This window comes from Monocercomonoides exilis (assembly GCF_001643675.1).
Source record: "Monocercomonoides exilis strain PA203 chromosome Unknown scaffold13-1861174, whole genome shotgun sequence".
Classification (NCBI taxonomy): domain Eukaryota; phylum Preaxostyla; order Oxymonadida; family Polymastigidae; genus Monocercomonoides; species Monocercomonoides exilis.
The window spans coordinates 732,295-758,922 of record NW_027150558.1 but is presented as its reverse complement, the minus strand read 5'-3'; the positions used below and the strand labels follow the sequence as shown (position 1 = coordinate 758,922).

Here is a 26,628-nt window from a genome sequence, read left to right as displayed (position 1 = left end):
TGTAATTATAAGGCTCATGGGAGTCAATGAAAATTATTCTAAAATACTTTGAATCAGATGAATTAACATTCATATCATATAATGGGTTGATCTACTTTTCTTTATTATCTTCTTGGAAATCTCTATGCAAAAAGAAAGTGATCCAAAAAATAGAAAAATTAGATACACCAAGGAAGATGTATTAAAGGTCTTTTCTTCTGAAATGGAAATGTTTCCTCAACTTTCTGAATCAAGCAATCGCTTCTCCAAACAACAGCCGTTTATCTCAACAACGATACAACAGCCGTTGTCTCTTTCTTCTCTAAAGGTATTTATTATCAATTTGCTATTGAATCATGTTGGTGGAATAATCTTTTGATTTCCATTCATTTCTTTTGTAGTTCATTATTGACACACATCCTGGGCAAATGACAGAAGAGCAATACGCTGATTTCGAAGCAACAATCATAAACTCTGCAGATACTGATTTGTGGGATACACCCAATTCTTCAGATGAAAATGAACCTTCCGTTTCATATTTTCAAACTGATGCCTTTCTTGCAAAGCAAGCAGAAATTGAAAAAGAAAGAATTGCAAAACATGAAGAAGAAACCAGGCAAGTTGTCAGCGAAATGAGAGCTCCATCCCCAGAGCAGAATAAAACTCAAGTCAAGGAGAAAGATGCAAGTTCTGCAACACTTCTCGCTCTATTTGCACCTTTTGCGACTCTTGCCAAAAAAGAGGGCACTTCTCCTCAAGAAAAAACCGAGCCAAAGCCAAAAGAGAAAACCCACTCATTTGACGAATACAAGACAGATGTTGAATCTCTTCAAAATTTAAATTCAAAAGTCAAAAGTTCATCACCAGTCACATCACCACAAAATCAATCAACAGATAAAACGCAATTGATAAGCAGCACTTCAAAGGAAGATGCAAAATCAAAAATTTCAAGTTCGACCTCAGATGCCGTATCAACCACATCGGTGTCTCCAAGTGCAACTTCTGGCATCTCTTTAAGCATTTCTTCAAGCAGCGCCCAGCCAAAGGATCAAGCTGTGGATCCATTCTCGCTGATTCCTGCGACAAGTGTGTCACCTCTCTCCTTTGCCGAAGGCACTTCACCGAAAAGTGACCCGATTCTAGACACGTTTGAGACTGGGAAGGACACATACGCCACAGTCACCTCTCCATCACTGACCTCAGCTGCGTTGGCAGATATTGATTCTACCTCACCAATCAAGCTCATCTCTTCCATAGACACCACTCCTTTCACATCGACTACCATTTCATCACCTTCTTTGCTTCCAGCTGCTCCTGTCATCTCCTCATTGGACAAGCCTTCCTCCACAAAACTGCCACCGCCGCCTGCTGCTCCTTCTCATGCGGCTGAAATAGCATCTTCGTTGGCAACATTAACTGCACAAGGATTATCTTCTAAAGAAGACTCTTCTGAGAAGACAACAGAGTTTCAAAGTTACTCATCACCATTACCCTCATCATCATCTTCTTCTTCTTCTTCAAAATCTTCTTCTCCTGCATCTTCTTCTTCTTCCACTTCTTCCTCTCTCTCTTCACCGAATCTGCAGCCACCACTGCCTGCATCTGTGCAAGCGATCTCGCTCAGCTGGATCAACATGGACGACACAGGGCAGCTCCAAGGGCCCTTTTCCAACAAGATGATGCAGCAGTGGTTCAACAACAGGTATCTCAAGCCTTCTCTTTTCCTCCGCCTAACCACCGAGTCCCACTTCCACACCATCAGCGCCCGCTTCCCCATCGGCTCTGTGCCCTTTGTGGATGCGCCGATCCGCTGTGACATTGTAGACGAGCGGCAGGCAGGGCTCACCGAAGAGGCCGCACGCAATGCCACGAGCGAGCGGCAGATGAAGGAGAAGCTGGAGGCACAGGACGCGCAGAAGCTGGCGTCGATTGCTGCTCCGAAGGCAGAGAAGGACAGGATAAGGAAGCTGAAGAGAGGGCAGAAGCCGCCGCCGATAGATGGAGTTGCTTCGCCCACGGCAAGCACACTGCCAGAAAAGGCATTTGGAGGAAGTGGCACTCCAAAAGTGACAGCGGTGGGTACTCCCTCATCTGTGTCATCTCCTGTTTCTGCATCAATAGCACCTTCTTCATCTTCTCCAGCATCATCATCGTCTTCTTCTTCTTCCTCTTCCTCTTCATCTTCATCTTCTTCATTTGGCTCTTCCTCACCAGTGGTGACATCTCTATCATCCTCTCAGTCATCAATTACTCAGCAGAATGCAAAAGGAGAAGATGCGTCTGTTCTTGCACGACCGCCAGGCACTTCTTCTTCATCATCTTCTTCTGCTGCTGCATCTGGGAATTCACCCAGTGCAAGTTCAAATACTGGTACTAATGGCAATCCTTCATCAGCCCCCTCTTCAGGTCAATCATCATCATCATCTTCTTCTTCTCTTTCGTCTCTTTCTCTTCCCAAGCCATCTTCTTTGAATGCAGCAGACGAAGGAAGAACATTAACTCCGCCTGTTCCACAGCCCTCTTCAAATCTCACAGGGGCAGCAGGAATAAATTCAGCATCCATTCCGATTAGAACAGCTGCTCTTCCAAAGCAGTCCCTGCTCGCCCGCACTGCCTCCTCTCCCTTCCAAAATGCGCCTGCGATGTACAAGTTCCCTCCCCCGCCGCCTGCTGCCTACAACACACTCCCTTCGAATCTCCCCTTGCCTCCTGTGCAGCCTCCTCCCACGACATTCAACGTAGGTGCTGATCCTGTGTCAGTCCCTGTTGTCCCTAAAACAATCCCTCCATATGTGCCTATATACCCCCATCACCACAGCCCTGCCTCTTATCTGCCTGCGCCATATATGTCCTCTGTTTCTTCATTGCCTTCTGTTTCGTCTATTCCATCTATTCAGTCTATTCAATCGATGCCATCGCCTGCTGCTTCTCCCTATGAAATGCACCCAACTGCAGCAGATGCGCAGTCATTTGGCGACATCCCGCCAGCCATTCTGAGCAGCTGGATAGCTTTCTTCTTTGAAGAGCAGCAGGCAGCGAGAGGAATGGCCCATGTGCCGCTGATGGAGAGCGAGCGGAACGAGATGCTGAGGAAAGCGCGGACGATGGCGCTGAACCATCTGGCGCAGATGAAGCGGAAGGAGATGGGATATGCCCCGCCTTCGGCCTCTCATCAGATGCGGCTACCGTTTGGCAATGTTGGGGCTTCTTTATCTTCGTTCCCTTCGACTGTTCCTCATTCGCCTTCTTCTGCTTCTTCTTTGTCTTCATCTTTGTCTTCATCTTCCTCTTCACCGTCTTCTCCTTCATCCTCCCCCTCTTCTTCTTCTTCCTCTTCCTCTTCTTCTCTCTCAGCACCCAAACCATCCAGCAAGAAGCTGTCTGCTGCTGCTCCAACATTCGCCCCCACAATGTTTCTCTCTCAGAGTCCGCCTGCTCCTTCTCCTTCTCCTTCTTCTTATTCGGCCTCTCCTGTCGACAGCTCTGTTGCCAATGCAGTTTCGCCTCTTGGCTTTTACGAGCAAAACAGGTCTCCAATGTACTCTTCGCCTAAATTTGGATATCCGATGAACAGTTTATCATCATCATTATCATCATCATTGCCTTCTCCTTCATCCTCCTCTTCTCTTTCTGCTGCTGGTGTTATGTCTCGTTCTCTACAGAGAAGTACACTGCAGACAATTCCACCAAATATGATGGTTCCTTCTGCTTCTAATTCTCCTCTTTCTTTGACATCTTCTTCTTCTTCTTCTTCTGATCTTGCTTCGATCACCTCACCTTCCACCTCATTCCCGTTGTCTTCTTCATCATTGTCAGTTTCTGCTTCTTCTATTTCATCTCAATCTGCCACAGCCATTTCAAAATCACAGTCTACTTCACTCTCATCCATTCCCAATGCTTCTTCTTCTTCTTTGTCATCTTCTTCATCACTTTCAACTTCACAGTCTTATCTTCCACCTTCCATGAGTGACCTCACACAACCACTGCCACAGCCACAGCAGCAGCAGATCCCCATTCCTCCTCCTCTGACGTCTCCTGAGCAGTTCTGCAACTCTCTTCCCGAAGAGCAGAAGCCGATCTTTATGTCACTCTCAGCCAGCGATCAGATCGCGACTGTCACAAAATACAGAATGGAGTATATTGAAAGCCAGAAGAAGCAGATGCAGAAGATGGCGCAACAGAAACAACAGCAACAGCAGCAGCAGCAGTATTTATATCAACAACAACAACTTACACATTCACAGCAGATGGAGAAAGAGCAGCATGAGCAGCAGGTGATACAGTGGATAGCGCAATCTCTTCATCAGCTGATTGGCTCAGCCCCAGAGGCGCTGGTGAAGCGGCTGAAGGCATCGCAGACAGAGGCTGAAATAGAAACTGTGATGAGAACAGAGATCGCACCTTTGACATTTGCTAATTCCACACACCCTCGCAAGTCGGTTGAGGAGGCGCTGGAGAAATTCGCGGATGGACTGAAAAGAATTTCTTCTCTGAAATAGCAGGAAATGCAAAGAAAGTAATGCTTTTATTTTTTTTAAAAAAAATTATTTTTCACTTAATAGACACTATTTGGGTTGGATAAAAAATAAAAAATATTAAAAATAAATAAATAATAAATAAATTTTAAAATATAGATTTGGAAAAGAGGAGGGAAGAGAATTTTTCAACTTTTCTTGAGAAGGTTTTGGATGGAGGAGAATGAAGTTTGTTTTTGTTATTTTCTTATCATTCTATTAAGCAGGACAGTTGCTGTATTGATGAGCAAAGGATGCTCCCCTCCAATTTTGGTAAAGACATTTTGAATCACATTTTCTTTTTCAATTTATTTTTTTGTTCTTGTTTTTGTTCTTATTCTTGTTCGTGTTCGTGTTCATTCTCGGAACGGTGATTATTCTTCCAAATAAGCTATTTTCAAAAGTCAGTTCATCGTAAGCTTGTGTGGATTTGCATTTGTTTGTTTCGCAACAATTGACAGTAAATCTTAATGAAAGATCATCTTCAAGAATTGAAAAACTCAAGAGATGAAGCAAATGAAAAGAAAAGCACTAACAAAATACACATCAAAAGAAAGTGAAAAAAGAATTGGGCAAAATGAATGAAACAGTTTTTTTAAAAAATGCGACAAAGGAAAGCAAAGTGTTTGTTGCAACAATCTGTTTCTCATCAAAAGCTCATTCAGATACATCCCCCACAAATTGCTCCAATGCATCGTCTTCTCCCACAACCAGCCCTTTCTTCTCTCTCATCTCCTTCGAAAACTCCTCATCGTCTGCCACCTCTTCTCTTCGCTTGGCATCTCCAAAGCCTTCATCTTCCATCTCTCCTGTTGCCATCAGCTCATCTTCTTTGTCTATTTTCCTGCATTCTTCATCTCCTTCCCACCCTTCCCCATCTCCTCCTTCCATATCCAGCCCCATCTCTTTTCTTCTCTCAATCTCCTCCCTCATCATCTCCTCCTGCTTTCGCTCCATTTCCTCTTCTCGAACCCGATCCTCTTTGTCCATCACTATCTTTATCTGAGATTTCTTGCTCATCCAATTTATCGCTGACTTTGGAATTCCAATAACTTCAGTATTCTTTTAAAATTGAATCATTTTCATATGAATATTAATCACAAAAGAATAAACATTATTTAAAAAATGCTACCTTTAATGTTGTTCCCACAGCTTCATCGGTTTCTATTCCAATATCATCCTGAGAAAAGATTATGCGTGTTTATAAATAAATTGAATTTTTTTTTAAAAAGAACCAACTTTTCAAATCATACAGCTAAATCTTTCTCCGATTTTCCAGTGGCTTCTGAAATAACTCCAAGGGCATCCGTCCCCTAAAAATAAAAGCAATGCAATCTAACACACAAGTTGAAAAAAGCAAACCACTCTGCGCCTTGCCTTCCATTCACTCTGTTAAAATTTTATTATTGAAATATTAACTTTTAATTTTAAATTGAAAAAAATGCAATAAATCAAACTATCATAGTTCCATATGCTTTTGATACTTTTTCTTTATATTCTGGATCAACGTGAATTCCTCCTTCTTTCAATCTATTCAACTTTGCCCCCAATTCTTTATTCTTTATTAGAAAATAGTAAATAATTTCAGAAAAGCAAGTGAATGATATATTGTCAAACATCTTGAGTAAGCCGCGTTATTTCTTCACTGATTTGTTCATTCGTTAACTCAGATGCAAGATGGGCGTTTTCTGAAAAGAATGAACACATTATTTAAACAGAAAAAAATAATAAATAAACCTGCTGTCATTGATTTGGCAGTTGATTCTAATTCACGCAACTCGTCTTGAGTTTGGTTAATTGTTTCATCCATTTGAGCAATCTCTTCTTTTGATGGAACCTCAAACTGGCTTTGGTCAGCAAAATAGATTTTTGATTTTCCAAATTCTTTTAGAGTGACTTGGCTCTTCTCTACAAGTGCATCAAGCGCCTTTTGTGTGGCAGTTTTTTTAATTTTCCCTTTAAGCCCATCAACAACGTTTTGAACAGAAAATGGTCTATTTTGCTAATATTATAAAATTCCACAATGTTATCAAATTAATCAATATTAAATATTTGTTAACTTTGTTAATGAAATCCAAAATCAAGGATTCGGCTTCATCTTTAGCTGCTGATTTTGAGGATTTCTTTGGTTCTCTCTTTGCAGGCATTGAAAAATTATTATGGGCTTCATGCTCAAAATTCTTTCAAATCAAAAAATCAGAAAAAACATTGTGAAATGTGGGTGAAATGTTTTAAAAGAGGCTTTTGTCATTTTTCAGCAGTGATTATAATCCAATCATAACTTTTATTGTTTGCTGTGTAAAGGGCATAAGTTGAATAATCACTTTGTTGAATGTTCCTTCCTTGTCCATTAACGAGAAATCTGCAATTACAAAACACAAACCAGCACGAATATTTAAATATAAAAATGAATTTGAAAAAAAATAAAATTTAAATTAAAAGAAAGAAAAAACAAATGCACACATTTAATGGATTCACTTGCAACAGCCGTGAGACTCATTCCCTTGAGAGGGAATGTGTCTAAGCAATCTTCATCGTCATATCTTGGCTGATCGATGTCACACTGTTCTTCATCAAAATCATCATCATCGTCGTCTATCTCAGCTGCGAAGATGTTGTCAATCTCATCCAGATCATCATCCAGATCGAAGTCTGAGTCATCATCTTCATCATCACCGCTGTCATTCAGCGGCACTTCCACCTCTCTTCCTCTGTCCAGCCTCATTTTGGTCTCAAAGTCTGCATCAATCACAGCTGGCTCGTGCGACTCGTCGATTTGGATCATCTCGTTCAGCAGATACGTCTCCACATCATCGTCGTCGTCTTCATCGTACTGATCCTCTTCTGCGTCTCCGCTGCTGGGGCAGATCCTTCTCTTCAGCCTCGCCAGCACTTTCGCCACGGACGTGTCTTCCACATCCTCATCCAGCTCATCCTCATACGCATTCTGGTCGTCATTCAGCATCCTCAGCATTCCTTCTGTCCAGTTCTTCATCCCAATCGTCACACGACTCTCAAATGCATCTGACTCACCCTTTGCACCACCTTTCTCCGCCTCTCTTTTCTGTTCTTCAATCACATCTTTGTCCAGCTCTTGTTTGATTGTAGCTATGCTCTGATAGAGCTTTGGAAGTGATGAATGAATTGTCTGCTCTCTAATGCCATATTCCTCGGGATACCACTCAATGGGGATCGAAAGAAGAGACAGGAGCGAAAATAGCACCACCTCTTTGTCCATCACAGTGTCTGTGAACTCACTCCGTTCTGCTTCTACCCAGTCAATAAACTCTGAAATCGTAGGAATTGTTGGCAATTTCAACCGTTTCACAGCTTCTTTCTGTGCTTTTCGCAGTTTTTTCTTCTGCATTTTTGCACTCCGCTCAGCATCTGCTGCATTTTTGGCTGTGATTGTTATTTGTGGCAGCTGGACTGAATGAATGGCAGTTTGTGTGTCTATTGTCTGCTTCCGCATTGCATTGAAAGCGCAGAAAGGCGAAGCAAAGAACAGCAGCACGATTGAATGGGCAACTCTGGCCTTTGTGATATCCATCTTGCACTCGTCGTATCTCTTCCACAGCATCGCAAACAGAGTTGACACAAGCGCAGGAGACTGGATAATTCCAGTGTAAAAAGGAGATGTTGAGATAGACGCGCCTGTGGATGCAGCAGTCGATGATGCTGCTTCTGCTCCCACAGACGAGTTCAATCGTTTTATTCCGCAGCGAATGAGAAGGAACTTCAGAAGCCGCACACTGCTCAGAATAGCACTGTCCAAATGAGCCTGCTCATCATCCTCATCGTCATCACCGCCTTCTCCTGGGGCAGCTGGAGCTAACACATTTGGTGGAACATTCATCGGTGGATAGGAAAGAGGGGTGCCTCCCAGCACACCCAAAGAGGAAGGAGCAAAAGGAGAGCTTTCAGCAGCCTTTGACGAGCCTGTTTTCAATCCAAATGCGTTGCGAATGGAGTTAAAGAGGGGCTCAGAAATGGCAGGCGTGTTGAATATCACTTCAATGTTGTTCTGTGCAAACGCCTGTATTGTCGGAATGATGGTGTTCATCAAATCATCATTGACTTCCATCCACTGGCACAGCATTGTGAATGCAGCAGCCATTGTCGACGAAACACCATTCGAAGATCCAACTTGAGAAGCACCTGCAGCGCTGCTTGCTCCTCCGGCTGATGACATCCCCGCGGCGCCTGCTGTCGATTTGTCTGGCGTGAAGTCAAGCAGCACCAGACACACCAGCTGGAAGCAGGACACAAACATGTCAATGAACTCCACGTCTCTGTGCTCCAGCCCTTTCACAAGGAGATCAGATATCACCGGCTCAAACTGGGAAAAGAGCAGAGGGCCGTTCGGATCTGCAGCGCTCACCCGCGTCTTGCTGGTGAAGTGCAAAATGTTGTACAGCGCCTCGCTGAGCACAGCCAGCTCGCTGCGGTGCATTATCTTCAAACCTTCCTCGTCGGGATCGCCAAATGCTGCTTTCAGAATCTTCGAGTCGAAGTCTTTGTTCGAACCGGGTGCATCTTCATCGTCTTCGTCGTCAAAATCGTCTGCTCCATTCGCTCCTGAAGAACTGCTAAGTGTCGATCGCGTTGGAAGATAAGGCGATTCCTGCGATTTTGCTGCCTTCTTCTCAGCCTCCCTTTTGCTCAGCAGAGCCAGTCCTTTGTCAATCACTCCCCATCTTTCGGTCAGCAGCGCTTTCATCATGTCCACAATGCGTGTGAAGACTGACGTGGCATACGGCTCCATCCGCTCACCTGCCACTTTCACTGCTCTGTTGATGGAGATGATCACTCTGTCTGCTGCTTGGCCAGCACGCTGCAGGTTGTTGAACAGCTTCTCAAAGAGCACAGGAAGGAACGACTCGACCATCCCCAGCAGCTGCGTGGAGATCACAGACGTCGAGCCAGTTGGAGTGGAAAGCAGAGAGGCGATGGAGAAGGGAGAAGGTTCAGCAAGCGAAGAATGTGTTTGGTTGGAGAGAGATGGGCGAGCAGCGGTGTAGACAAAAGACAAAAGGTTTGTGATGCATTCAGATGCTGCCACACACACAGGCACAGAGGGGTCATCGAGAAGAGACACTGTTGCGCCAATAAGGGCAACAAGAAGTGGAGTTGAGGAAGATCCAGATGTTCCAGAAGAAGAAGAAGAGGCAGAAGCCGAAGCCGAAGAGGGAGAGGGAGAAGGAGAAGCAGTGGCAGCAGGAGAGACAGAGATCATCGGAGCATATGAGGCGATGAACAGAGCAGCCTCTCTGCGGAGGATTGGGAAAGGGAACGAGGAAGACATCAGAGGAAGTACATATGTTGAAATGAGTGACATGATCATCGAGTCATATGGACTGATGATTTGCTGCATGGAAGGAGGGGACTGTGTCTGAGACGCATTTGTCTGAGTGAACGAGCCAAAAGCAGACTCCGAAGGCAGAAACACGACAGTGCTGATCTGTGCGAGGAGATGCAGACACACCTGCAGTGGATGCCAGATGGCCTGTGAAGAGGCAGTGGGATTCGGAACGGAGTCTGTTGGAAACTGAGAAGGCACACGGCCAGCTGCGATTGCCTGCGAGACAATCTCAAAGGCCTTTGCCATGTGCTTCTGGAACATGTCCAGGAAGCCTGCCAGTGCTGTCTGCTTTCTGTTTCCGCAGAGGCGCCTGAAGAACCCCAAGGAAGCAGCACGAGAAGTCAAGTCGTTTGTGGAAGGGCATCTGATGTAGTTCAGAAACTCGATGGGATCGTCGTCAAACATCTCGGCCTCTTCTTTGGTGAGACCGGCATTTGGGATGATGATCTCGTTCAGCAGCAGAGGCAGATGGGGCTTCAGTGTCACGGCATATGTGGCGTTGTGCAGAAGGCCCAGACCCAAAATCTGGATGGAGTAGAACATAACCACAGGAGACATATATACAGACGAATTGGAATTTGACACGAACTCAGGCGCTACTGACTCTGCCAGCGCAGATGCAGTTGAAGTGGAATCTGGGGAAGCCTGAGGTGTTGTTGTGTCTGTCATTTTTCTGCCGGCGCAAACTTTGTGAAGCTCAGCAAGAATTGTGTTGATGAGATTGTTGGCTATGCTGTTCATCCAGAATAAGGAGAATTCTTTGAATTCTGGTTGGGAAGGGTTGGGAAGTCCGTATGACTTGTATATGTGATAAAGGAAGTGAGAGGCGATTTTCTTGCACTTCCACCAATGCTGATGCGGGCGTTGCGCTTTATCAGGCTATTTGGAAAAAGGATTTCGAATTGAAATAATAAAAATCAAATGATGAGAAAATATTTATTGCAATCAAACATATAGTGATTCCGGAATTGGCAGAGTGTATATTTGAACCATTTTTTCAACAACAATCCTCATCATTTCTGGCTTCTTGAAATATGATGATAAATAATAGAAATTGATGTTCCTTGTTATTTTGCAAAAATTCTTTAGAAGTATCGCCTGTTGCTCATCATTAAAATTTATGTTTGAAAGTATTTCTTGAGCTGAAAGAAATAATGGATGATAAAAAATAGGAATCGCCTTATTCAAAGATTTGGCTTTTGACGAAGGTGAAGATGAATATAATCCGCACAAAGAAAGTATAACAGGACAAATAGATATCTTTAATTTAATTTCCTTTGATTCAAGCGCTTGTTTAACTTGCATAATCATATTTGGCCATTTTTTAGGAAAATCATGCTCTATCATTGTTTCAATCACTAATTCTAATTGCCTTGCAACCTTAGGTGGTGCGGCACATAATGAAGGGATGATGTTTTCTCGAACAAATTGTTTGTCTACTCTATCTCTCGATTCTTTCCATGTTCTTTTAACACCAATTTTAAACTGAATTGCCGCAGCAACACGAATGTCAACAACGACTCTTTCATCCATAGTGAATTTAAGCATATGTGAAAAATAGTTTGGCATTTTTCTCCACTGATTATTCGTCGTTATTAAACAGAAATTATTATTTTTTATAAAACAAAACGTACCGATCGAATGACTTTTCTAGCTTGTTCTTGTCCAGTCTTGTCGCCTCGTAAAGTTTGGCTCAAGACTTCAAATATCACGCTGTCTTGCATCTCTCGTTAAACACCTCAAAAACGTAAAAATATAAAAAATTGCTTATTTTCACACGCTTAATGGGTTAAGATCAAATCACAATGATTTTTCTAAATTAAGAAGTATAACTGAAAGAAACATAAATTGATAAATGGTTAAAATATAAATACAATTTATTCGAATAGCTCATCATATAAAATTCCAAGAGAATCGGAACAGCACAACCACTCATCCTGCCCTATAAAAGAAAACTCTTCAAAATCCACCAAATTCTCATCTGTATCCAAATCCTCTTTCATGTTTTCATTTTTTGACACGTTTGTCGAGTTGAGTGCATCTTCATTTTGTTCTATTTCTAAAGAATGAGACTGGCTTGTTTTAGACAATAATTTTGTTGCTTGACTGCCAGCATAGAAAACAGAAAACAGTGCAATTCGAGAGTTCAATACAAACAATCGTGCAGCTTGTCTCGATGTGCATTTGAGAACAAATTTCGCATCTCCGAAAATGAGATCTTTGCTTGTGATGAGATAAACAGAAGGTGATTCCGGAGATAAAAATATTCTTGTGTCTCTGCGAAGTACGACAGATCCAGGAATAGGAAGTGTTCTGGGAGCAAGTGCGATTGATATGGTCTCTTTCAGTGACTTAATTGTTTCGGCCATTGAAGGACTATGGCTCGATTCAAGCGCAGCTTCTGAAAATGTTGAGCCGAAATATGAGGTGTCTTCTTCGCTCTTTGATTCATCATCAACTCTTTGTTCATTCGCATTCCAATAAACAACACCGCTTTCAGAAATAAGTTCTGCATTTATTGTTTGTATCTTGCTTTTCTGAATCTTTCCTGAAGATGATGGATCATTTATAGCTTTATTCAGATCCTGATACAGCAAAGTTCCTGTTATTTTGATTTGCCCCATTTGTGCTCCCTTTCGCACGAGCGAAACAAGAGCCCCTGGCTGCGACTTCATCAGAATCATCGAAAGAGGTATGCCACCAGTACATAAAGTGTTCACATCATATCCACAGTCAATAAACAGCTCGATAAACGAAGTCATCCCTTTCTCTGCGCAATAGGCAAATATCGAAGAAGAATGATGAGTGACAGTTGGCTTTTGTTCGCTTCTCAAGTTTCGCTTTCCCGTTTTGAGAAGGGAATGCAATATCATTTTTTGTGTCAGAAGTTCGTTTTCATCTGAAAACTGATTTAAATCAAGTTGTGATTCATCTTCACTGAAATAATCGGCTGTAATCATCGGAAGTGTTCCATCAGCACCAAAGTCAACAAGCAATGTGGTGGCTGTTGATAAATCGTTGTTTTCAATCGCCACCATCAAAGGCGTCTGTCCATATCTGTTCCTCTCATTGACGCTGCCCAGATGATTCCGCAAAAGTGGCTCAATCATATCTTCGTATCCGCACTGCACACAGCGATGAAGAGGCGTGTTTCCATCCAAATCAGTGCAGCACAGCAAAATAGCACGGCAGAGCTGTTGAGTCGAAACGACGAACAATTCGCCTGTCGAACGGAGCTTTTTGTGTTGATAGTCAATGCGAGAGGCTAAACTTCTTTTTGTTCTGTGAGCTGGGCGTTTTGTTGGTGATTTATTTTCCTCTGAACTCAAGCCAGACATCTTATTATCTATTATTTCACTGCAACTTGATTCAATTTGATGAAAATCGAACTCGTCTTGATCTGAATCATCTGAGACAGTCAAGCCATCTTCCTCTTCTCCTTCGTCTTCATCAACACAAACAACTCCATTTTGCTCATCAATTTTCGACATCAGTGTTTCCATCAGCTTTTCGAACTCTTCCCCATTTCCTTCATCGATACACTCATTAAAGCTCCTTATCATCGAGCCAAGCACAACCGCCACCTGCATTTCACCATCACCTTCCAACAGATCTTCAGCTGTGTCGTCGTATCCATCTGGCACTGTCAGCAGAGCGCCTCTCAATACCAAAATCAAAGTGGATGTGAAGCATTTGTTTCGGATGGCTGTGTGAAGAGGTGTCTGATGATCAAAGTTGAGAGGAAATGTTATGATTGACTGCTGTTTTGCGAAAGGGAAAGAAACGTCGGGCGATTGATTGAAAGGCTGCTGAAAAGACAGATTGTCAGAAGATGGCTGATTGCTAAGGAAGCTTTCCTCTCCATCTGCTTTGATTTCTTGAGTTAATAAACTTCCGCTGTTCACATCAATTCCATGCTGAAGAAGAAGATCAAAAGTGACCATTAAAGTGATAAATCTCAAATGAGCAATTTCAAATGGAGAGCATGTGATGACAGTAGTTGGTGGAGAACATGAGGATATTGAAGAGAATGAGGTGCAATCTGAGCTTGACAAAAGATGAAGCGGGTAGTGAGAATTCATATTCATCGTGTTGAGGCATTTGCTCATAAGCTTCGCAGAAGAATTCTTCCTTTCTGTTTCTTCGTGAGAGCCTTCTTGTTCAGTTGTAGTAATAGCACCTTCTTCGTTTTGTTCTTCATCCTTGTCTGATTTATCGCTTAGCTCTGCATCGTATGCGTCAAGAAATTGAATGAGAAATGAAAGAAGAGAGTGATCTTGAACAGCTGCGCAGTGATGGACAACAGAATTTCCATCGTGATCTTTCTCAAAGCAAAAAAAGCCCATCAAAAGCTTCATTTGATCTTTGGTTAACCTCTGCGCTGGAGCATGGCGTTCCTCTGTAGTTAACGATATATTGTTTGATGTTGGATCCAAAGAACACATTGCTTGAAGAAGAGCAGAAATCAATGTTGATAAAGCAGGCAATGTTGTCACCAAATGAAATGGTGTTCTGCCGAGGTGATCTTTCAGAGTTAAAAAGAATATTATCACTTTGTTTGAGAGTGATTCAATTGAATTGCTTGAATCATCTTCCTCTTCACTTTGCTCTAAAAACTGTGAACAAGAAGAGCGAAGGGATTCCAAAAAGAGCGGAAACAGCTCAAAAGCTCTGTCACAGATAGCAGCTGCGTGCAGAACTGTGCCTCCATCGTTGTCTATTTGATAGAGAAAAGAAAGGTTTGAAGAAATGATTCTTTTTATTGTGTTTGTTGAAATAGCAGCGTTTGACTCACAAATCAGATGCAGAAAAGGCAGATTCCTTTCGAGGGAAGGCGGAATAAACGACGGATGAATAATCTTTTTCAAAAATGAAGGAACTGAAATCACGTTGAAAGGTAGATGTTGAAAAGGGGGTGAGAATAAGTCGAAGAGTGTCGACGAAAGAGTCGAAACAGTCTCCTTTTGAATTGAAGAGGCTTTTTGTTTGGATGGTTCGTTGACTTTTGAAGATGATGGGAAAAGATGAGAAATGAAATTTCTATCTTCCAGCAGCGTTGTGATAAGATCTTCACAGCCATTGTAGATGGCAAGAGATAAAAGCAAGTTTGCACTTTCTTCATTTTCATACAAAAATGAAAGCTCAGAATTCTTCTGCTTCATTCTTTCAAATAGCAAATAAGAGATTTTTGAAATGGTCCTTTGTGTTGGAGAAGATGGTCTTTTTCTGGATTGATAAACATCTTTGGAACAAGAAGAGCATTGATGATATTTCAATGCACTTTTCTGATTGAACGAAGAAAAAAGAGGGTGGCTGATCACAGGAAGACAATGAGGTTGTAAGAAGAGATCTAATACAGAATGATCATCTGTGAATTTCTCTGGAATATTCTCGCAACATGATTCAACAGAAATCTTTTGCTGTTTATCTTCATTTTTTGCTGCTTCACTTGACGATGAATAAGACGAATCAGACTGTTCTTTGGCAAATGAATCGACAACAGGTGAAAGCAGAAGCCAATGCAAAGCAGACAGGCCATTCGAATCCACAACAGTTGGATCGCACAAAATGGGCTCTTTGAGAAGAAATGATACAACTTCAGAGTGGCACATAGCACACGCCATCATCAGAGGAGTGACTCCACATTCATTCTGCTCAGAAAACATAGAAAGAATTTCTGATTTATTGGGTTCTGAAGGAGAAGACTCATCATTCAATTGAGAAGGAACATCATCTTCTTCATCCAGAAGGGTTGAGTGGATGAAATGGAGGAAAGAGAGCTGGCCGTGAAATGCAGCATAATGAATTGAGGTGTTTCCATGATGCGACATAGAGTGATGTGTCAAAGCAGATAGAAGTTCATCAGAAGAAATGGTGTTGTGATTTGAGGGTGAAACAAGTGAAATGAATGAAGAATGACAGCCAAGCGCAGCAGAAAGCAAGAGTGGAGACTCAGAAATGTCTTGGAAGATGTCGAGTTTATTGACTTTAGGCAGATTTGGTGGCAAATATGAGAAAAGAAGAGAAAGAAGAGTGTTATTTGCTGTTTGATCTTCTTCTTGTTGTTGTTGAGACGGATCAATTGAAGAATCACCTATGAGAACGGCATAATGAAGAGGAGACCAGCCAAATGAATCCGTTTCGTCAACAAAGAAATGCCTGAATAAACTCAGAGAATAAGCATTTGAGTCAAGAGTGCTATTTGCCAGTGCTTTATGAGAGGATTTATTAACTGCATCTGAGTTATTGCCACAAGCCGCAAATATGTGAGAGATGATGGAAGTTATCACGTTCGCATGGCGAGTGAAGAGGATGTGGTGAATGAGGGAGCGGTGGTTGAGACAGCGCAGTTGAGACAGTTGAAGAGCATCGCCAGCAGTTTGAGGGAGAAAGGCATCCAAAAGCTCTTTCGGATCATTCAGTGACGAAACAGAAGAGTTTTTGTTGGGATTTGAGGAAAAAGGGAATGACTTGTGAAGAGAATGGAGAAGAGGAAGGAAGGAAAGCATCGATGGGCATATTCTGTTTTGTTCAGAATTCTCCGAAAAGCCAAACGGGTTCCGCACTTCGTAAACATACACGTGCTGTGCATCTGTCAGATCATATGTCGAATGGCCATGATTCATTGGCTTTTCTTCTTTAATGTTTTTGTTTTCTTTCTCTGAGCCGAGCTTTCTGGTGACAATACGAAAAAAATTATGTTTGAGCTGTTCTTGTTTTTGATTGAAGGAGGTGTCTTCAGATGAATGAAGAGTAGTTGGCTGCTGAGATTGTTGTTTGTCTGTTTTAGCAGAAAGAGATCGAATCTCTTGCTCAATGTACTCAGCTATGTTGAAGTGCTTCATTCGTTTTGCCATCTAATCACAACAGAATTCAATAAATAAATAAATTAATAAATTAATAAATTAATAAATTAATAAATTAATAAATAAATAAATAAATAAAAATGAAACAGGTTTTTTTTTTTTTAATTTTTAATAAAGAACAATATAAATACCTCTAAAGCTGTGTCTCCATCGTTATTTTGAACTGTCAGATAAGCAAAATATGCACTCACTGAATATGACTCTTCTGTTTTATTGTCTTCATCATTATCATTTTGTTCAGAAGTCGAAGCAGCGCTTCTCAGTGGAATTGGTTTCTCATCTTTTATCCGTTCTTCTTCATCTCCTCCTTCTCTTTCTCCTTTTCCTCCTTCTTCATTCTTTTCCTTTTCACTCACAAACTCAAACTCCTTTTCTGAACTGATATTTTGTGCAAGTACTTTCACATTAACCATTTGGCCATCCAATGAATTCTTTGCGTATTGCAACAAAAAGCTGACTGTGTAAAGACTGCCAGTGTGGACAGCACACATCAGAGTTGTGTCGCTTCCCGTGAGAAAGAAAGGCAACGGCCTCAACTTCACCGACTGCTGAGGTGCTTGTTCTGCAGGCGAGAAAGACGAAGGGAAGAAGTTTGGCGTCTGGTTGAGTGACCAAATGGAAGGAGGAGAAGGGGCTGTGGGGCAGCGGCTGTGGATGAGCTCTTGAAGTTTCAAGGAAAGAGGCGAGGAGTCGAAGTGGGGGTGTGTGAGTGAAGTGACTGGGATGTGTGCTTTGTGGAGGAGATAGGCAAGAAAAGGGATGTTTCCACAAAGAGACGCCATGTGAAGCGCATTCAGGCCATATTTGTCATAAGAGCTGAGATGATGGAAAAAAGATGAGTTGTTAAAGGAAAGCGGTTTGGAGAGTGAAGAAGAAGAATTTTGATTTGTGGCATTTTTTGCTGATTTCACCGTGTGGTCTTTCTTTAGATGCTGAGAAGAATCATGTTTGCTTTTCTGTTGTTTGTCTTCTTCTCCTTTGGCTTCTATTTCATCTTCTATTTTGATAAGCGTCGCAAAGAATGTTGGCAGTGTTGGCTCAAGTATTGAACTTTCATACAGCTTGTGCATGTTATCAGCAGAAAACTCAAACACTTTGTCATCATCTTCAAACAAAGCACTATAATCTATTTTGTCATTCGAGCTTAATTTCTCCATTTTGCTTTGAGATGACGAGCCTTCTTCATTCGGCAAGCCATTTTCGTGCTGGAATTTCACAGCTCGCTGCCTGCGTCTGTTGTTGTTATCCGCATGTCTCTGCCTCTTCTCCTGCTCTTTCTTCTTCTCATTGCACTTGATCGTCCTCTGCTTGATGCACTCTGCAGCCATCCTCCGCAGAGCAATGTGAATAGACGAGTCAGCACTGAAATTGCAGCTGAACGGTGAAGCACCTAAATCTGCCACAAGAACACGGGTCAGAAGAACAATGCTGTTTTTCTTGCTTTCGGCGATTGTTTGCAAAGGAGGATCGAAAAGTGTGGGTGCAAAAGGGACAAAAGGAGTTGAAGGGGAAGGGATGTGCGGGAACGAAGAATGAGAAGGGAAGCGGTGGAAGAGAGAGAAGGAAGAGAACGTTGGGTGGCCAGGAGACACAGGCGAGTAGAAATGGCCTCGCCGCTGGCGCTGCGGCAAAACGGTGGAGAGTTCAGTGGGTGTTGTGGAGGAAGGGTGGAAGAGGAGGTGGAAGGTGGGAGAAGGCGAAGGGCGATATGAGGGGAATGGTGAATTGAAGGAGGAGTGCATGTTCTGCTGGAGGTGAGGTGAAGAAAGATGAGATGCCTTTGAGCTGCCTGGCAAGGCAGACGGTGTTGCAGATGCTTCAGAAGGGAAATGAGCAGAGTGAGTGATGTGTGGTGAGATGGCTGATGGATGCTGTTGCTGTTGTTGTTGACCTTGTTGTTCATTTCGTTGTTGATCTTGTTCATTTTGTCCATTTTGAGGCATTTCGTGTGAAGGTGGTAGAAGGGTGGGTAGATCGTCTATTGTTATTTCTTCCTCTTCCACCTGATGCAGTGGCAGAGAAAAAGAAGGAGAAAACGAATCTGAAGAAGGTTGTTGAAAGATTGTTGCAACTGACGAAGAAGCCGAAGCCGAAGAAGAAGAATGAAATGGATGTTCCACACCTGATTCTTCAATCTGAACCAATTGAAACGAATCTTCATTCGCATTTGCATTCGCATTTTCACCGTTATTGATGTTATTACCTTTTCCTAATTGTGCAGCAGCTGTATCTGTTCCGAATGTGCTGAATGAAGAGTCCATTGCAGATGAGCACCCTTCGTTCTGTCTGTTGTTTGCTGCGCGCTTCGGATGCGGACGCACTCTTTGAAAGTGCTGGGTGTCTGTTAATGGAGCACGCGCTGGCTTGAATGAGAGCAGAGACGAATCAGACGAAGAGAACAGAACTTCTGGTTGAGTTGGCTGCTTAGTGCATCCTCCTCCTCCTCCTCCTTCATTATCATCATCATCATCGTTGTCAGAAGAGGAAGAGGAGATGGCCAATGAAGAAGAAGACAGAGGAAGAGGAAAGGGAGACGAGCTATGGTTGACAGGGCGGCGTCTCAATGGCGCAGTTTTCGGTGGACGCGCCGAAGACTGGAACGAAATGATCTGCGCAGTTGTCTGTTCTTCTGCTTCAACTTCTGTGCTGTTTGAATACAATGTCGAAGAAGAAGAAGATGATGATGACGACGACGATGACGATGAGCTGCCTGGGTTTTTCCCCAAAAGCCCTCTGGCGCCTCCGCCCCGCAGCATCTGCATTCTCCTCTGCTCTCTGTCGTCCATCGCATCATTTGAGTATCTCATTCTTGTCTGCTGCCCAAACCTCCCCTCCGGAAACACACACGCCCCGTCGTCACTTTCGTGGTCCTCGCCGCATTGCTTTTCTTCCCCGAGCTCCGCTCTGCCTGCACCGTCGAGGCTGATATGGGCAAGCGGATCACAGCAGAGGGGACTGCCTTCGATGTTGGCATCGTCGACTTTGGCCAGCACACAGAGAAGCGTGTCGCCTGTGCGTGGATCAGTGGCTGTGCATAAATCGACTCTGCCGCTGATGCTGTTATTATTATTATTAATGTTGTTGTTGTTGTTGTTGTTGTTGATGTTACAAGAAATGATCGCTGAAAGCATTTCAGGCAGAACAGCGCGGCTGCTCACAATGGCAGCTTCTATCAGCCCTTCTTTTTGAATGTGAATGGCTGAATTGCTTCCATTGCTTTCATTGCTTTCATCTCTTTCATCGCTTTTAGAGGTATTTTTTAATTTTTCATTTGAAGAGGAAGAGGAGGAGGAGGAGGAGGAGGAATGAGCTGATTCGCTTTGGCAATTGTTGCTTGAAGATTTCATTTGTTTCGTCTGTTCCAGAATTGACATCAGTGTCTGCGTGTTTCTCGATCGAACAGCCAGCTGAAGCGGAGATTCTTCGTTGTGCTGCGAGACAAGCGAGCAAAATATTCTGTTTGAATAAATTGAAGTCGAAGAGGCGTTGGCAAGGAAAAAGGAGACAACAGAAGCTGCGCCTGCTCGACATGCCACGTGAAAGGGTGAATATCCTTCCTTGTCAAAGAGAAAGATGTTTGCCCCCATCAAAATAAGAACTCTGACAGCAAGCAGATTGTTATGACTTGCAGCGATGTGCAGCGGAGTGGATAAAGTGCATTCAGTTGGAGTGTTAATGTCAACATGACGATCCAATACAAGAAATTGCATCACACAAGCAAACCATGGAATAGTTTTGGAATTTGAAGCATTCGAAATTTTGCTTGAAATTATTGTGTTTCCTCGTATGCGTGGATATTTTTTGCTTGGCAATGATGCTGTGGATTCAACTGCCGATTTATTTACTCGATTGACGATAGCTTGCTCCCCACAAAAATGATTTTGAGAAAAATTATTCAAATCAATGCCCGTTTTAGATTTGTGTCCAAGGAGCGTATAGTGAATAGGTTTCCATCCTTGATAATCATTTAAGCAAAGCATACATGTTTTTTCTTTCTCATCATTTGTAAATTGATGGCAAATGCAATGATTGTCTTCGAATAGAAGTTGTAAATGGCGAAGTTCTGAATATCCTTTAAATTCTGGATTAATCCAACTTAAGATTGTGTCATCTGAAAGTGAATTAGCTTCAGAATTTGAAAATATATCATTCTGAAAAGGATATTCTTCGCAAGCGCAGTGAAGAGGTGTTTCACCATAATGATCATATTGAAAAGATCCATCAATCTTTAAAATATTTAGGCATTTCAAAAGTCTGAATCTTGCAGCATAATGAATTGGCTGAGCACCATTTCCATCCTCAACATGAGGATTTGCTCCTTTTGACATAAGAAGTCGTATGATAAGTGACCGTCCTTTATCTCTTCGTTTTTCCTGAATTAGCAATATAAATGAAGCAAAACTTATTGAATTTTTTAAATTATTGAAAGCATACAAATGGGAAAACAGTGCAAGCATAATGAAGTGGTGTTTGTCCAGAAAAATCAAATTCATGAACATCTGCTCCCGAATCAATTAATGACTTAACAACAATAGGATCACCTGCAGCGCATGCTGCATGAAGTGGAGGAAGATTCTCTGAAAAAAAAGGGAAACTCATAAATTAGAATTCTTCTGTGAAATTTAGTATGGTAATAGAAATTTTTTACTGTCTTATTAGAAAAGGTCAAATTTTTCAAATAGATTGTAATTTTATTTAAAATATCTTTCAAACAGAACAAATTTTTATTTATCGAACGTTTGAAAAAAACATAAAGAATAAAACAAAGAAAATTTTGTTTTTCACTTTATTTTTTCACTTGCAACCAATTTGAATTTAGACAAATAATATACCAAATTATGTTTTCAATTTTTTTCTCATAATTTATTACGAACGAATGTTGTCCTTTTCTTCAGGGATTGAATTTTTGGTTTTATGTTTCACGTTACGCACCGTTCTTTCAAAGATTTTTCTCTTTTATGAAATATATTTGTTTTCTATATTGCACGAAAATATCTTGATTGAATTTATTGGTTAACATTAAAAGTTTGGAACAGATCATTGAATATTTCGTCAATTCAACATTTATGACACAATTAATCTCGCCAATTTTTAATTTTTGGGTTTTAATCAGAAATTGAAGATTTTTTGTTATTGTTATTATTATTATTTTTTTATTTTTTTATTTTTTTTTTTTTATTTTTTTATTTTTTTTTTTGGGTTTAAGTTTTGATTAGAGTTTGGGTTTGGGTTTTTAGTATAAGAATTGTTTTCTACATAACCCCTTGTGATGCAAGAAGGGTCTAGCTGTTGAGGCTTCATTTACACATCGCGAAGTGTCTCAGGTGCGAATCACGCAAGATCCTTTTAATTTCTTGTCAAATTTTTTATTGATTTTTTGTCCCGATATTATTCAATCTTTTTGAATGTATTTCAAAGAGATAATCCATTTCAAGCATCATTTTTTTGTGTTGTTTTGTTTCTTCCTTTCTCCTTCGATAGTTTCATTGACGATTTTTTTGTTGGCTGATGAGAAGAACGCCTTCTTCGTATTTGAGTATTTGTTGTTTGAATAGCCAACAAATTCTCATGTTGCGACACAAAATAAATTTTCCTTCTCTTGTTGCTGTTGGCCGCAATGAAATTCGAATTTCTTCATTTTGTTTGCATTTTCTTCAGATGAGTTTTTTTCGCATGTGTCGCCCAGTTCATCCAAAGAGCATCATCAGATTATATTCACATTATTTCTTTTTCAGCTTCAATTTCTTCTTTTAATCTTTCTTCAGCAATACCATTGCAAGAACATGGTTTGCAAATGTTGTTATTGTGTTGCATTCTGATCATTCAACACGTGTTTCATCATCAACTTGATATTCGTCATCATCTTCTTCTCCTTCTTCTATTTCTCCGAAATTTTCTTCTTCTTCGTCATCGTCTTCTTCGTATTTATTGTTTCTCCATCTAACTTTATATTTGATTGAAGATTGTATTTTTGATGAATTTGAGCAGTTCAATCGTCAGAGCCGATTTATTAAACCGTCAAATATTCTTCATTTTTTCCTTCGCCCCAGCAAATCAATCATTTTAAAATACTCGATTTTTATTTTTTTGTTCATGTGTGGATAGTGAAATATCTTTTAAAGATATTCATTTTCTTTCATTTTATCTTCATCATTTTCAAAACTGACTTTGATGGGACACAAAAAATACATTTATTTCAGTTTCGTTCAACCACCCCCATTCCCAACAGCAGGTTTCTCCTTCAATATCAATTTGGAAACGCAAAAAGAAATGTTAATTCCATTGTGGAATTTCTGCTGAAATTATGTGAAAATGGAAGAGATTCTGTATTATAGACAGGGACAAAACCAGGGACATTTGGAGCAGGTTTCTTTTCTTTGAAAAACACTTAGATTATTTATTAATCACCTTTTCAATACAAAAATTTCAAGAAAAGGAAAAGAACAAGCATTTGATAATTGTTTGTTTTGTATTCCCCAATGATATGATAGAAAAGAAGCAAGAGATCAAAAGAGGAACCGAAAAAAAAGACTGTTCAAAATTGAAAGAAATAGCAGTTAACATTTCAAAAGAAATAACTTTCAACTCATCAAAAGAATTATGAATTGTGATCAAAAACAGAACCCCATTTGCTCTCTGAAGTTTTCTTTCTTATCCTTTTCTCGCTTGGGAACAGCATCTCTTCTTCCGAAGTATTTTTTATGTATATCTCGATCTTTCGTTGTGTAAGACATTTCGATAGGAACCTCTTCGCGAAATATTGTTTTCTTTCTTTGATTTTGAAAGTTGATACTTTCATCAGGGACAGAAATGTCAGAGCTTGTGTGAATAATATCAGATGACACCTTTTTCCAAATTTTTGAGATTTCGTGTTGAGTATCAGAGTGAATTGTGAAACTTTTCTTCTTTTTCTCTAATTGAACTGAATTGCTTTCGTAAAAAGTGTCTCCAGTGATTAGTTTCATACTGATATTATTTGTGAACCCTGAGCAATTTAATTCATTCACGTTTTCGAATTTTTCTGAGATTTTGGGAAGACACTGATAGACTACAGATGGATCGAATGGATAAATTTTACAAGCTTCAAATGACTTTCTCACTATTCTCGGAGATAGAGAGTCGCAGACAGCTTCTGATACAGCTGGAATTAATGCTTTTCTATACGAAGAAATTGATGAATCAGAAGGGATCAAAAATGCACGTTTCAAGCTGTTTTAAAAATGCGCAAAAACGAACCTATCCAAAGGTTGCGTTAGGTGAGTAGTGTGGGACGGAAGAATTAGAAGATGGATGTTGTGTTTCCTGCCCCAAGCAATAACAGGTTGGCAAAGTCGAGAAGAATGACCATCGAGAATAATTAGTGTATAAGAAGATAGCCAGTGTAGTTCTCCTCATTTCTCATTTATTTTTGGAAAAAAATCTTCGATCATATTTTTTTTCTAAATCATATTTGCTCATCCAACCTGTCCCGTCTTTGATATAGTTTATCCGATGGAATTTTAATTCCTTCAAATTTTCTCGAGATGGCCACAACACCACAGGATCCAGTGATGTTCCATCGGCAAAAATTGAAAAAAATAATGTCGCATTTTTCCTTCGCTGGACTTCTAGCAAGAGAGCATGCTGAGTTTCTTTTGTGACTCCAATTTCATCTTCTGACTGTTTCATGGTAACTTTGGTCTCATCCATATTGATTGTCAAATCTGAAGAAATATGATAATCATCGATTGCATTATTAAATAGACCAAACCAATTTCTCAAATTTTCAATGGTCGAGACTTAAAGTCGATGAATGTCTATGTTTGTTGGTTTTAAATGTTTTTTAAATCCGCTTTTATTTTGTTATCCTGCGAGCCCATTTTGTGTTAATTTTGTGACACTCCAAAGATGGAACGCTTTTCTTATTTTTTTCATCATAACGTTTTCTGCCTATCAAAAAAATACACAGATTAAAAATCATAATCAAATAAATCACACGAATTTTATTATATCAGAAACTGTTTATTTATTGGAAGAAGATATTTGAGCTCTTGCACAGTCTTCAATTTCTTTTATTTCTTCTTTATTAAATAATCCTGGTCTGCTAGTATATTGATGATCACGCCCTGCTTTTTTTTAAGCCATATGCCGGTAAATGGAAGAATGAGTAATAATTTTATCTTTCACAAGATCTGAATGTTTGATTCCATCTTGTTTCAGAAGATAATCAACTTTTTCCACTTTTGAAGGGAGACGGCGAAACTCTGCTGAGGCCTTTATAGGAGATTATTTATTGGAAACGAGAGGCGAAGAAACGTTTGCTTTTTTCATATGATTTATGGAAGTTTGATCATCCTATTTGATATTATTTCTTATTGAAGAGACAAATTTTTTAGCAGGCATTCAAAAGATAAAATCAAAAAAGTTAATAAAGAATTGTTTTTTGATTTGGAATTGTTTTAAATAAACATACAAAAAAATTATTCAAGACTGAAGTGTCCCGGGTTTTGTCTTTGTCCCGGGTTTTGTCCCTGTCTATAATCCGAGAAAAGGCGATCGGCTTGAGCTCAACAAAAAAGTTGATTTATTCTGGCTTTTTCATTTCAAAACTGAAGTTAACGCCGAAAATAGAAAGAGCAAGGTTTAAAAAGATTTCTTTGAACATACAGTTGCAGTAATGGTTTTCGAGAGATTTCGCAAGGCCACATGCCTTCAAAAAGTCGCAGAAGATGAAACGATGAGGTAAACTTATTTATTTGAAACTTCATTTTTGAAGAAAAATTCCATGAAAGAAGAGAATAAATGCCCGAGAAGCAATGTTAATTTCATCAAATGCACATGTGAGATGTTTTCTTATATTTTGTGTGCCATCTCTATAACTTTCCTCGACTTTGCCTTCATTTGCACATAAATCCACAATTTGTCTGCTCATTCAATATTATTTGCCAACGTTCTTCACCTTCTTCAGAAGACCCATCGAGTTTTGTGTCCTCTTGCAGGACGTCTTTGATAGCCAGCAATACATTTCTTTGATTTCAAGTATGCTTTCCATGTATTCATTGTCAGCTGTATTCTCGTTGAGAAATTTGAATTAATGGGCATTTCAATCACTAAATACTTCTGTTCTATCATGTCCAACAACCGAGTTGTCTTTCTGAGTGATGCTTCTCATGAAGGCGAACAAGGGCTCTTTCACAGAAGCGACAAATGATTCACACACAAAATACACATCTCTTCCGACGCTGGCCTTGTTGGCAGAAAACACGATATTGGTGATGGAAAAGGATGATTCCGACACTTCTGAATCATCCTTGTACTCGATCATGAGAGCACCTCCTCTTCCTCCAGAACTTGTATCCTCGCTCACAGAGCAGGTGGAGAAATTTGTGTTGCTCACTGAAAATGTGTTGGCAGGGGCAGATGAGGAGAATGAGATGCATCCGCCATCTGTGGCAGTTTGTTGGCTCAACTGTTCTGAGTTGATGTTGGTGATGGTGCAGTTGGCGAGGGAGAGGGAGAGGGCAGGGGAGGCAGCAGAGGAGAGGACACAGCTGGCGGGGTTAGCAGTGAAGGAGTTGACGGTGAGAAGGAGGAAGAAGAAAAACGACTGAATGCGAAATCTTTTTGTGTCAGAGGAGTGATTTCTGATGAAATGAAAATAGAAATGAGTTTGTTGAAAGAAGAAATATTTCAATAATACTTTTTTCAAAAATTATTCACACTGAGAAGAGTGATTTGTTCTGAACTTGAGTGAAAAAGAGCGTTTTTTTATCGAATGAACCACATAATCAGAAACTTCATTGTAAAATTACAGCGCTTTCCTGAAATTGAAATAAACGCATTTCCCCCATTTTTCTCCTGAAACAAAACTAATAAAATTTCAAGAATGAACACTGAAAACCATTATTTCAAATCTTATTTTCTTATT

General features: G+C 40.6%; 5 protein-coding genes across 5 annotated transcripts; 2 read left to right on the top strand and 3 right to left on the bottom strand.

Moving 5' to 3' along the window:
- Positions 1–124: 124 nt before the first annotated feature.
- On the top strand, positions 125–4,951 carry MONOS_10126 (putative GYF domain; the record flags this gene model as incomplete). The annotated part of the gene is made up of 2 exons (XM_067862542.1): positions 125–307; positions 381–4,951. 2 exons carry the CDS (start codon positions 125–127, stop codon positions 4,476–4,478), a joined length of 4,281 nt encoding a protein of 1,426 aa, XP_067730763.1. The 3' UTR covers positions 4,479–4,951.
- MONOS_10125 (putative Homologous-pairing protein 2) lies at positions 4,914–6,640 on the bottom strand (the record flags this gene model as incomplete). Its single annotated transcript, XM_067862541.1, has 8 exons — positions 4,914–5,555; positions 5,626–5,673; positions 5,747–5,806; positions 5,856–5,882; positions 5,951–6,052; positions 6,111–6,181; positions 6,231–6,495; positions 6,554–6,640. The coding sequence occupies 8 exons, from the start codon at positions 6,638–6,640 to the stop codon at positions 5,151–5,153; spliced, it is 1,065 nt and encodes a 354-aa protein (XP_067730762.1). The 3' UTR covers positions 4,914–5,150.
- Positions 6,641–6,655: 15 nt separating this feature from the next.
- MONOS_10124 (uncharacterized protein) lies at positions 6,656–11,388 on the bottom strand (the record flags this gene model as incomplete). Its single annotated transcript, XM_067862540.1, has 4 exons — positions 6,656–6,855; positions 6,957–10,734; positions 10,807–10,881; positions 11,236–11,388. The coding sequence occupies 4 exons, from the start codon at positions 11,386–11,388 to the stop codon at positions 6,758–6,760; spliced, it is 4,104 nt and encodes a 1,367-aa protein (XP_067730761.1). The 3' UTR covers positions 6,656–6,757.
- Positions 11,389–11,501: 113 nt separating this feature from the next.
- MONOS_10123 (uncharacterized protein) lies at positions 11,502–21,350 on the bottom strand. Its single transcript, XM_067862539.1, has 3 exons — positions 21,156–21,350; positions 16,853–21,094; positions 11,502–16,712 (listed from the first exon to the last, which is right to left on the bottom strand). The coding sequence occupies exons 1-3, from the start codon at positions 21,318–21,320 to the stop codon at positions 11,733–11,735; spliced, it is 9,387 nt and encodes a 3,128-aa protein (XP_067730760.1). The 5' UTR covers positions 21,321–21,350; the 3' UTR covers positions 11,502–11,732.
- A 4,511-nt stretch (positions 21,351–25,861) lies between these two features.
- On the top strand, positions 25,862–26,311 carry MONOS_10122 (uncharacterized protein; the record flags this gene model as incomplete). The annotated part of the gene is made up of 1 exon (XM_067862538.1): positions 25,862–26,311. One exon carries the CDS (start codon positions 25,862–25,864, stop codon positions 26,309–26,311), a length of 450 nt encoding a protein of 149 aa, XP_067730759.1.
- Between the last annotated feature and the right edge of the window lie 317 nt (positions 26,312–26,628).

Bases quoted from the DNA above. Each gene is read 5' to 3' on its own strand.
- MONOS_10123 (XM_067862539.1), bottom strand. From the start codon at position 21,320: ATGAGTTTCCCTTTTTTTTCAGAGAATCTTCCTCCACTTCATGCAGCA. The intron at 21,095-21,155 runs GTATGCTTTCAA...TTGCTAATTCAG, and splicing joins CTTGCACTGTTTTCCCATTT to GAAAAACGAAGAGATAAAGG. The intron at 16,713-16,852 runs GTATTTATATTG...TGTTGTGATTAG, and splicing joins ATGGAGACACAGCTTTAGAG to ATGGCAAAACGAATGAAGCA.